Source organism: Gracilinanus agilis, chromosome 1 (genome assembly GCF_016433145.1).
Source record: "Gracilinanus agilis isolate LMUSP501 chromosome 1, AgileGrace, whole genome shotgun sequence".
In the NCBI taxonomy this organism is placed as follows: domain Eukaryota; kingdom Metazoa; phylum Chordata; class Mammalia; order Didelphimorphia; family Didelphidae; genus Gracilinanus; species Gracilinanus agilis.
In genome coordinates, this window is record NC_058130.1 from 180,416,406 (window position 1) to 180,428,833 (window position 12,428).

General features: G+C 33.5%; 1 protein-coding gene across 2 annotated transcripts in view; it reads left to right on the forward strand.

Moving 5' to 3' along the window:
- PARN (poly(A)-specific ribonuclease) overlaps positions 1-12,428 on the forward strand; it is a 191,763-nt gene that overhangs the window by 37,136 nt on the left and 142,199 nt on the right. For both annotated transcript variants that reach the window (XM_044659120.1, XM_044659112.1), the window contains exons 14-18: positions 773-816; positions 3,389-3,431; positions 3,854-3,929; positions 6,017-6,127; positions 6,444-6,513. In XM_044659120.1, the coding sequence (XP_044515055.1) occupies positions 773-816; positions 3,389-3,431; positions 3,854-3,929; positions 6,017-6,127; positions 6,444-6,513 (344 nt within the window). The remainder of the gene's footprint in view (positions 1-772; positions 817-3,388; positions 3,432-3,853; positions 3,930-6,016; positions 6,128-6,443; positions 6,514-12,428) is intronic.

Below are 12,428 nucleotides of genomic sequence, written 5' to 3' on the forward strand. Positions count from 1 at the left end.
AGGTAGCCCCTGCTCTCAGGGAGCTTACATTCTAATGGGAGGACAACACATATGGAAGGTTTTGATTGCATGTCAGATGAAAAGGTCCCATGGTCCTCAGCCTTTTCTTTAATGTAATTTCCATAAATAAAATCATTTCAGTTTTTGATGTTGCACTATTTGACAAGGGTTTTGATAGCAAGAATTTTCTTTTCTGAATCTTAAGGAGCTGTGGCTATAACATCTGCATGAATAGTTGCCTGCTGAATCTGCACAGGGGATACATTCTAGGATGACTTAGATAATGGGCTAGAAGCATTACTATTCCTTGGGCTATTGGGTTTAGCATCCTGAGCTTTCTCCACAGCTAAGGAAAGAATTGTGGTCAGTGGTGGTAGATGGACTGTCACATGCTGCTTCCTGTTTCTTTCTTTGTGTGCTTTGCTACTTCAGCTGTAGGCCTATCAAAATATATAAACTTAAGAATTCTTTTTGAAACATCAGGATTTTTTTTGGTATGGTTAATTAGTTTAGCAGTTTTTCATTGGTACTCTTATTCTGGAAGTATATGTACATTGTTCGAATTTTGAGTTTTCAAAGAATTTTTTAATTGTCTAAAGTGCGTTTTTGAAGTGACAATTCATTTGTAAAGGTTCTGGAAACATTGCCAGAGAATGGAGAAAGGTGTTATACCTGTGTTGGTTCTGGACTTTCATATTGATTATTACAATTTATGGGTATTAATATAGAATTTGGCAGCTTAGCTATACTAAGTTAATGTTTTGCATTTTAGGACTTAAATGAGTTTAAGGAGGTAACAACATGTGTCTTCCCCAGGTAAGCTTTCTTTTTCACTATTATCTCACATGCAATAGCATTTACTACCAATGTATTATATTTGAGCATGTATTATATGTATATTGTAACTTGATGGGACTATGAGCCAGAAGAATAGGTTGATAGATGTTTATCCTTTCTGGATTATTTATTGATGGTTTCACAATTTTAGCTTTGTGATTATTTAATTTTAGAACTCATATTTTAGAGATTCTCAAAATAAGATAACTTCACTACTAAACCTGAATCCTGCTACAAAAGGGTATTTTGTCTCTTTCTTCACATGCATCATGAAATGAAAAGAACTGAGGAAATTTGCTGTTTTATAAATTTATTGAACCTTATAAATATTGAATAGTCTCTATAGAGTACTCTGTAGAGAGGCAAGAGTTATTGCAATTATTTTTCACTCTATATTAAATTCATTACCTTCAAATTTTAGTGCATTGGAGCAATTAAAGTCAAATTTTACTCCTGGAAATGCCAGGTCAGATATTAACTATAGAGCTCAGATTTGTTTTTCATATGATGGAACTTAGTCCTGACTTTGTCAGTGGACTGGAATAGATTTTAATGAAGCTAACCTGCTCTAGATCTGCTATTTCTGTGCTTCCTACACTGAAATTATTTTTCTATGGAAGGAAATATTTGGTAGGATTTTTTATGTTATAGCAATTAATTTTAAAAATTTCTCATCTATTTGGCATTATCATAATAAAATATCACCAAACTTTAATGTTATCATGAGTATACTATAGGAAATAATACTGAAAAGTTGGTAGTAACAATTAACAATAAAAGAAGTTATATAATAGTATGAGAATTTTATGCCCTTGAAAGTATCTGAATGGGATTTTTAAAAAGCAAAACCCTCAGATTGCTGTTTTAAAGTCCTTTGTACTCTGGCTCCAGCCTACCTCTCTAGTAAGCACATTATTCCTCTTCATAGAGACAGTAGTACATCTAAACTGACCTACTTGTTCTTCCTTGAACTGTTTAAAAATATTATTTTTCAATTAACAAGCATTTATTTCCTCATCCCAAATTTCCCTTAATTTGAAAGAAAATAAAGGAAAACATTTGTAACAAATATGCATGATCAGGCAGAAAAAATTTTAGACATTGTCCATATCTTATAAAACATTTCATTCAGCATCTTGAATCCATCACCCCATTGCTTGCTCATAGTCTTTGAGCATTTATCAATTGTGGAATGGTTCTTATTCTTATACACTTCAACAATTTCCTTATATGTCTTGAAAATGGGCTTTTTATTAGAGACATATACCACAAAGATATTTTTTCATAGTAACTATTTCCCTTCTCATTTTTACTGTATTGATTTTGTTTATGCAAAAATTTTTCGTTTGTATTTAATCATAGTTGTTTTTTATTTTCTGTGATCCTCTCAATCAGTTGTTTTGTCATGGACTCTTTGAACTGTCCATTTCATTTCTTGATTCCATGCTTTTGTCCTATGCTTGGAAAATGTTCCTTCTTCTATTCTCCTTCTTAGAGTCTTTATCTTTTTTTCAAAGTTCAGCACTTACTTTATATAGTTGATATGAAGATCAAATGAGATAATATTTTTAAAGTACTTTAGCATAGTGCCTGACATATAATAGATTCTTTTTTTAAAAAACCCTTTCCTTCCGTCTTGGAACCTAATAGTAGTATCAGTTCTAAGGCAGAAGATCAGTAGCTAGGCAATGGGGTTTAAGAGACTTGCCCAGGGCTTTTTATCCACTGAGCCACCTAGCTATCCCATAATAATTCTTAATATATGCTTTTCTCCCAACCACTACCCCCAATCCCACCATGTGCTACCTTTGCTGATCCTCCTATGTTTTAGTAATGTTCTCCATTATCAAATTACTTGTATTTACTTATTTGTATATGCTATAACCTATTTAAGGGCAGAAACTGTTTTTTTTTTTGTTGTATCCTTAGCTCTTAGAGTAGCACTTTACACATAACAAGTACCTAATACATGCTTGTTGAATTTAATTTGATTGAATCATTTCACTCTTTTATATTTTTGGTAGAAAAGAAACATGTGGGGCAGCATTGTGGTTTAGTAGATTGAAAGCCTGGCCTTGAGTCTGAAGGTCCTGAGTTCAAATTTTTCTTCATACACTCTGTAGCTGGGTGACTCTGGGCAAGTCACTTAATCCCAATTGCCTAACCCTTACCACTCTTCTCCCTTGGAACCAATACACAGTGCTGATTCTAAGATGAAGTTAAGAGCTGTTTTTTGTTTGTTTTTTTTAGAAAGAAAAGGAACATGTCAATTTACTGCTAGGAGTAAAAGTACAGAGGCAGGACTCTCTACTTCTGTTTGCTTTGCCACCCTGAACTGTTTAGGAAAATACAGTAAGATTTCTGGCATATTCACACCAACTAAAATACACTTTTCATCTTGAAAAGATTAGAGAAAGTGCTCTCTCCAATGCATTTGGCAACACTAACCTTTTTTTAAAATGTTGAGAAAATCATATCCAAATAAGTAATGAATTAATTTTTTGGCATTCAAATATATTTTATTTACATTTTGACCCTTTTAAAATTTTAGGTTACTGGATACTAAACTGATGGCAAGCACACAGCCTTTTAAGGTAATTTCCAAATCTGAATTATCATTGCCAGTTTTTCACAATTTTCCTGTTTTTTTAAAAAAGAAAACCTGATACTTTTGTAACAGATATTTTTATAACCATTTGACGTTTTTCAGGTGCCTGTCATATAATTGGAATGATTATGTATTGTGGCAAAGGCATAGTTTTGCCATATCATTACCTACTATAGAACTATAGAAATAAGCTCATCCAGAAAAGGTCCATTCTGATTATAGCTATATCTGACATACTAAATATAAAACCTGCCTGCTTAGCACATTTAGTAAACTTTGACAGGTATCAGTGTCACTGAAGGACATAAGGTGGTGCACTGCTCAACATATTTAGGAGTTAACTGTCATCAAATATAGTTCTCCTGTTCTATCCAATAATAATTGCTTATTCTTTGCTGCTCTTTGCAGGATATTATTAATAACACATCCCTTGCGGAACTAGAAAAACGATTAAAAGAGGCACCATTCAACCCACCTAAAGTTGGTAAGTGTTTAATGCTAAAAAATGAAGTCTTTTGGTTATGAGTTAATAAACATAATTGAATGGAAGTGCCATGGAATTCACTAGCTAATAACCAACATTGTGTTGCTATTTTCTGGTTAACCCTGGTCGTTTCCTGTTTAAATTCTTTGTTGGATAGTTTGATGAACAAGGAGTTGAGGACCAAAGTAATTCAAGCTAATGTATTATCTCTTGACACTAATAGCATTTTCCCCCAAATTAAAGGAATTTTTTTCCTCTAAGCTACCTTTTTAAAATAGATTCTGTTTTTGATTAAGCACCAACATTATACTTTTTTTGGGGCTCTTGGCAAATTTGAGAACTGTTCTTTTCTACTGGGAGGAATGAGACTCCCCATATCCTTTGTTAATCTGGCATATAAGTGGAATCAGGGCAGATAATCAAGGTGGCAATTGAGTGAGTGCTTCCAGACTGAGAAACATTTGGTCTTATCACATCTGAACTATACTTTGTGCTCAGTTCCTTAATCTGTTTTCCTAACTATATGCGTAATTTGTTTATGTTAGCCTAATAATGTCATTGTTGTGTGTTCTAGAGATATTCCATTAGATTCCTCTAATTTTAACTGAAAAATTCTAAAGTCACCAGTTAAAGACTAGTACTTTATTTTAGAACGTAATATCTTTAAGCATTCTTGATTATAGCTGTTTCTCTTTCTGAATAATAACCTAAGTAAGAAGGGATAAAAGAATGAAATTAATATTATTATTAATGACCTTGGAAAATGTGTGTATATCTAAGAGGTGATGGAAGATTTAGGAAATTAAGTTATGTAGATAGGAAACATTTTTTAAAAGACAAAGGTTTTTAGGCTTATTCTTATTTAAGATCTTTGGGGGATTAGGAAATTCTCTGTGATGGACATTATATTGATGCAAAAATTATTTTAAAAAACTTAAACTATTATTTACATTAATGACTTTATTCTAATATTGTAGCTTTCCTGGTTTTTATCCTTTTTTTTTTTTTAATAAAAACCCTTATCTTTCATCTTGGAATCAATATTGCATACTGGTTCCAAGGCAGAAGAGTGGTAAGGGCTAAGCAATGCAGGTTAAGTGATTTTCCCAAGGACACACAGCTAGGAAGTATCTGAGGGCAGATTTGAACCCAGGACCTCCTGTCTCTAGGCCTGGCAAACCCTGTTATATCTGCTTTCGTATGTTATTTTATACCTCTACACTGAAACTTCCCTAATCCTCTGTTCACTGTGAAGTAAAATTTAGTATAAATCAGGACAAGTAAACTTCGTCCAAAGAGGTTTAATTACTCTCCCTCTTTCCCCATCTCTCTCAACCATAGTATAATAAAGTATGATAAAATAATAAAAGGTTTTTGAGTTGGCCTTCTTGGTAAGATAGTCTCATAGTATGGACCCTGAGGATAGATAACATTCTGAGGTTTTGGTGTATTTTTGGATTTACTTGTGCTTTCTCATTTTGTTGCTTGAACTTGGAGATATAGTGCAGAAGTTCCCAGGAAAATGTTCTGAGCCTAAGCCATTAATCTTTCATTTTTCAGCAAATTTAGTCCTGTTAGATTGGGCTCTACTTGTTAATGTAATCTCTAAGGTAAGAAATCCTTCCATGAATTTGGAAACGATTCAGAAATAGAATATTCAGCATTAGGACACTTACTAGTTGGCAATGTTGAAAACGTGGGTCCTATTTTGAGGAGGGCAAGTTCTGCAGTTTCTGAGATATTGCCCATTAAAATGAGATGAAGGTATACCTTCTCAATTCTAAGGCTTATAAAACAAAATATTTAAAAATTAGACACTCTTATAAAATTTCTGATATTTGACAAAGTTAATATTGTGTAGGTAAGGCATTTGACATTGCTAATGGATAGCAGCTCTCATTGTGAATCATATTAAACCATAACAAAGCAAGTCTTGGGCTGTGGGAGAAATAGAAAATACTTGCTGAAGTGATGTCTTAAAACTTTATTTTCTGGTCATTTAGGTTATTTCTGTAGCGGTTACAATAGAGTTAAGTGTATGTAGGATTCATTATATATCATTTCACTGTTTTTTTCTTTATTTTTAGAAAGTGCAGAAGGGTTTCCAAGTTATGACACTGCATCTGAACAACTCCATGAGGCAGGCTATGATGCATACATTACAGGACTGTGTTTCATCTCCATGGCTAATTTCCTAGGTACTAGATGCATGATTCATTAAGCATTTGTATAATTGGGAAGGGAAAACATACCTGTCTATCTTTTCCTATGATTCACTCATTTGGAGGTGGGAGTCAAAGTAGAAAGGGAAGATATGTGAGAGAAGATGTAGTTGGGTAATGGAGTTTTTCTCCCTGAGCATGTCAGGCAGTGTAGAACTTGGTTATTATGAGTACTTGCATTTTATACCAAATATGTTTGTTGATTTATATGTTTTTGCCTGAACTTTCAAGCCTCGTCTGCAAAATCATTTATGTCATTTATAATATCCTTCCTCTTTTTTTTTTTCACTAGGTTCTTTTCTCAGTCCTCCAAAAATTCATGTGTCTGCCAGGTCAAAACTCATTGAACCTTTTTTTAACAAGTAAGTAATCCATAGGTCCCAGTGCAAAAATTATCTCATATGAAAAAGAGTAGCGTTAGGTGTCATGGAGAGTGAATGATTTGCTGATGAAGGATAATTTTTAAAGGGAGTTCTTTTTTGGGGGGTAAAGTAAATGCTTACCAATAGCCAAGTTATTTTTTAAATGTTAAGATAAGCTTTGGGGATGAAGTTTTAAGCTTTGATAGTATATTTGTTAAGTTAAAAAATGCTTCCTAAATGCAGTGGTATCCTTAAAGATAAAAGCATAGTTGATGCCTAATACTTAACTTGATTACTTCCAGTAATCTTTTTTTTTTTTTGCAGTTCCCTAAAGTAGATTAGATGAAAAATTAACTAATATTAATGTCACTTGAATAAAACATGCCAATTTTCAGACTATTATAAATTTCAGAAATCATGTAGAATACAATATTAAAATAAAAAAAATACTGAAATTATTCATCTTATTGCAAGCTCTTTGATGCCAGGAACTATCTTTTGCCCCTTATGGTATCTCCAGTGCTTAGCATAGGGCCTGGCACATATTAGATACTTTAAAAATGTTGATTGATTGTTTAAAAAAAGAGAGATTGAAAGAGAGAATATATGTGTGTGCATATATGTGTGTGTGTGTGTGTGTGTGTGTGTGTATGGAAAAGTCCTATGCATGCTCATATAATTTCTTTAATAAAATCATAGCAAAATCCTACTAACATGTCCTAATTGGAAGAAAGTCTGTGAGTTCTAGAAAATGCTAGAGTCCTAAAATTTTCTTAAAAGAATCATGTGCTTTTATTATTTTCAAAAATAATATGCTTGCTCATTTGATTAGAACTTACCATTAATGAAGTTACAGTTACAGTTTTGATCCTCGAGTGAGCCACTTTGTTTTGGTCTTCTTCATTTTAAAAGTAAGTAAACGTGACTTTCCATCAGTACCTCCACCCAAAACAAAATACAAAATCTCAAGCTTGCCTTATCCTAAATTAGCTTTCTCATTTACCTTTATTAGTGATCCTTTTTTTGTAAAGCCTAATAGAGTTGGATCTTTAGGGAATTTTAAACAGCTGAGCTTAGGCAGCATGTGAAGACTGAATGTGAATTAGAAGGGCTTTTTAACTCTTGCATTTCTAGAAAGATGTCTTGTAAAGCTTTATTACCTTGTACACTTTGCTTTTGGTTTCAAGCATCTTCCATAAGAAATTCTCGTTTTATTTTCAAGGGTAGAATAAAAGTGCTGGAAGAATGTTGTATTTTAGTTATTGAAGTGAGGTTCAAACTACTACTAATGGTAGGATTATTTTTAATAACATTTCCTCTTGTTTATCTTGAAGGCTTTTGTGGTATGGAAATGATTTACTTTCTTTTATAGCCTTGGTCAATTTTCATCAATATGTAGGAAAAAACAGATTTAAAGCAGATCCTTTGGAAAGATCCTTTTAGTCTTGAACAGTCTAAAAATATTCTTTGCTTTCACATTTTATTGCACCACAGAAAGTACAAAATCACATTCCTGCCTCATTTCTAGGAGGAATAATCTTTTAAAAAAAATTTTGAATAGAAATTTCTTTGGGACACTTTGAATCTTACTCATTGAATTATAGACAGTCTTTTATCAGCTTATTTTTAAAAAGATTGTGTTTCTTTGTTGCTCTACTTCTTTAAAAATCACTGGAGGCAGAATGTCAAGAGTGCTGGGCATGGAGACAGGAGATTGGGGCTTGCGCCTCAACTTTACTACTAATGGCTGTAGTTAGCAGGATTTTAGAACAAGTCACATCCCCATTTTGATTTTTAGTTTCTTAAACTTTGAAATGAGGGAGTATGATGCTTTCCCAAGATCTATCTAATTCTAATAAATCAAGTCTTGTGAGAATATAGTTGGAGTTGAAGTTTGTATGTGAAATTTTTCTAAAAAGGTGTCTGTATTTGCCTCACATAGTTATTATATTCTGTTATTGTTGCAACAGTTGTGTTGCCTGAGATAAGGTTGCTTTATTTCCTTTTTATGGTTTGATGTTTGTGGACTGGTAGAGATGCAAAGGGCTAAGAAGTCACAATTGGGATAGGATTGCTTAGAGAGGATGCCAGGAAGAAAATGTGTGTGTAAATATAACATATGAAACTGAAAAAAAATTTGCATGACACATGATAAGATGATTTGTGATGGATTTTGACTGTAGAGACAAATGGGCTAATAACATATTGAATCAACTTGCTTATGAACATTGAAATGGAGGTAAAGTCAGAGTGTCATTTATAAGAACATTTCTTCCTACCCACTCAGTATCTGCTCATGAAAACATCAGGCAATATCTTACTGTTTAAATTGATGTATATATGATGGAGGAATTGAAGATTGCTTTGATATGGAACACATTTTTCAAAGTGTTATTTTTAAAATTAATACAGTTTAGGAAGTTTTAGGAGAATTACTAAATTTCACATTTAATGAATTTGGGGGAAATAGTTTTGTTGCTTGAATCCTATTCTCTGAAATGAAGTTGAGGGATTCCTTTTTTTTTTTTTTAAACCCTCTCTGCCTTCACTCCCCTGGTACCAACAAAACCTTGTAGACTTTGTTCTATATGAATATGTGCTTGTGGGAATTAGAAGAATGCTAAGCAGACTTGTAATGTAGTTGAAAGAACACTCAAATTTTAGTGAGAGCTTGGTTTGAATCCTGGCTCTGATGTTTACCAGCTCTTTGGCCCCTGGCCTCTCTGAACATTAGTGTTCTCATTTGTAAAGTAGAGATAATAATGCTATGTTGTATACCTTAAAGCTCTATATAAATATGAGGTTGTTTTTTAAACTCTTACCTTCTGTTTTAGAATCAATTCTGTGTATTGGTTCCAAGACAGAAGAGTGGTAAGGGCTAGGCAATGGGGGTTAAGTGACTTGTCCAGGGTCACACAGCTGGGAAGTGTCTGAGGTTAGATTTGAACCCAGGACCTCCCATCTCTAGGCCTGGCTCTCAATCCACTGAGCTACCCAGCTGCCCCCTAAATATGAGATTTTAGTAGAATGGGTGTTAAAGAATCATAACATATCCATTCTTCAAGTGGAAATTGATAACATTGAACTCTAACCCTCTCTGTGACTGGAAAGCCTCCTTAAAGCTATTTAGTATTTGCATCCTCATTCTAATGAGGAATACACTTTGACTAGAAATGAGTTAACTAATATTAGGAAAATGAACTTATAAAAGGTGTTTTTGCAAAATTATAATAATACTTTCCATTGGTAAATAAAGATTGGACCAGAAGGACTTTTCAAGTGTTAAGTTATTTTGGATTCATGACATGGTCCCCTTTAAAAGTATATTTCCTTATTACTGAGCAATCATTAACTCTTTTGGATGTTGTTACTGTAGGTACAACTTGTATCCAATGAAGAAATTGACAGCTCACTATTTGGCATCTTTTTTGTAGATTTTATTGACTTGAAAATATGACAGTATAGCAAGGAAAGAGTCATCCATAATCCTTCCATGATGACATGATTTTCTCAAGATCATATTGTTTTTGTAGTATAACCCTAGTTTTTAGGGAAGCCTAGTATGTTCCTTCTCCTTTTATCATTTGCAGAAAACAGAACTAAGAACCAGAAGGATTCTCCTTTGCTTGACCTTTCTGTTCCCTTGTCTTTCCAACAGTGATGAAGTAGCTGGAATAAGAAAAGGAAGAGTTAAAGGAGAGGGACAGTCACCAATTCTGATTCTCAGTATTTATCTCACTCCTTTGACAAAACTTCCCAACCAAATACCCAAATCTACCTTTAAAGCATAACATTTTTTAATAAGAATAAAACACTTTAAAATGAATTATTTTTAGTATCATTGACATCATAGCCTTTGTTTCCATTCACAATTTTAAACATAATTCTAAAATATGATTGCTTTTTTGTGAGTATACATTTGCCTGAGACTACAGTATATCAAAACTATCTGTATATCCATAAGTATGGCTTTCATTTAGTGCAAATTTTTTCTTTTCTTTCTTTTTTTTTTTAAACCCTTATCTTACATCTTGGAATCAACATTGTGTATTGGTTCCAAGGCAGAAGAGTGGTAAGGGTAGGCAATGGGGGTCAAGTGACTTGCCCAGGGTCACACAGCTGGGAAGTGTCTGAGGCCAGATTTGAGCCCAGGACCTCCTGGATCTGGCTCTCAATCCACTCAACCACCTAGCTGCCCCTTGTAAAATTTCTAACTGTGTATTTAAATAAATTGCATTGCAAGAGTTCCCAAATGAAACTACTTTGCTGCAATGCACTTTTGTGACACAAGTTTCTCTGGGATAGAATCTAAAAATGCTGTGATCAAGAAAATGTTTTCATTTTCATGTGATGGGTATCTTTGTTGCCTTCTACTTTCAACGTATCATCTCTATATAATCTATACTTTGTATACAATAGACTCTTTAAATGTGATTTAGTTCTTAACTCTTGTAGTTTACAAAACAAAATGAAAAAAAATCTACTTAGGGTTGACTTTATGACTATCTTTTAGTCTTCCATTCACCTCCCTCCATTCTGGATTTGAGATGCACAGCTATTGTTTTGACTAACAATGCCTAAACTAATTTAGTTATGGAACACTAGGACATGTATTGACAAAATTTATAAACTGTTTCAGGAGACACTGTTGAGATGTAATACCCCTAAACTAAAGGGAAGGTTCTAAAATTTTTAGAGCAAAAAAGGAAATTATGTTTCTTTTCATACCTAAAGTTGTCAGATGCAATAACTATTAATTGATACATGACTTCCATGTTTAATATTTTAGTGGGAAGAATATTACTAATGTTGGTTTCTTATAAAACTTCCATTTATATCATGTAAAAAATAGGGAAATGCTTATTTAGACCTAGCCCACTAGAGTATTTTTTAAAAACAATCCAGCAAAGTTCAACTCAAACATCACTTCCCACATGAAAGCTTTTTTTGATCTCATCTGCTAATGTCAGGTCTGTGTGACCAACTGTATGTGAATATGGACATGTCTTTCCTCAGAGAGTTAAAGCTCTTCGAGGGCAAAAGCTGTTGGATTTCTGTCTTCTTATCCCCAGTGTCTGCTACAGAGCCTGGCACATAGTAAAGTAATAAATACTACTAATCATAATTCACATGATTAAGAAATTATTGATTGATTGAAGGAGGGAAGAAGGTTTTGAACCACTGTATGTCTGCTGTTCATATTAGTCATCTTTTTTTATCTTGATTATGTTTTACTATGTCTTGGTGTCTCATGAGGTGATTAGTTTCTTTTTTCTTTTTTTTTTTTTAAACCCTTACATTCTGTCTTGGAGTCAATACCGTGTATTGGCTTCAAGGCAGAAGAGTGGTAAAGGCTAGGCAATGGGGATCAAGTGACTTGCCCAGGGTCACACAGCTAGGAAGTGTCTGAGGCTAGATTTGAACCCAGGACCTCCCTTCTCTAAGCCTGGCTATCAATCCACTGAGCTACCAGCTGTCCCTGAGGTCATTAGTTTCTAAACTGCCTAATTCTAATTTTTAAAGACTGAATTTCTTTCACAGCCTTTTGATTTTCCTTTTGGTTCATTCTTCCTTTTATGTCATTCTTTTTTTCTTCTGATTTTTTTTTTTTTTGCATCATTTTCTAGCAGGTCAATTCTGGCTTTCAGTGCCTGTGCCTCTACTTCCAGATGACCTATTTTGCTTTTAAGGCCACTATTTTCCTTTTGCCATTTTCTTCAACCTGTCTTATTTAATTTTTAAATTCCATTTTGAGCTCCTCCATAGCCTACATCCAATTCTCTGTTTTTTTTGAGGCTTTGCTCCATGTTTCCTGGATCTCATCCTTGTGCGTTGGTTCTGTTCTTTAGTACTTACTTCTATAGAAGCTTTCAGTTGTAGTTTTTTCTCTTGTTTACTTACTTTATTTACTTTTT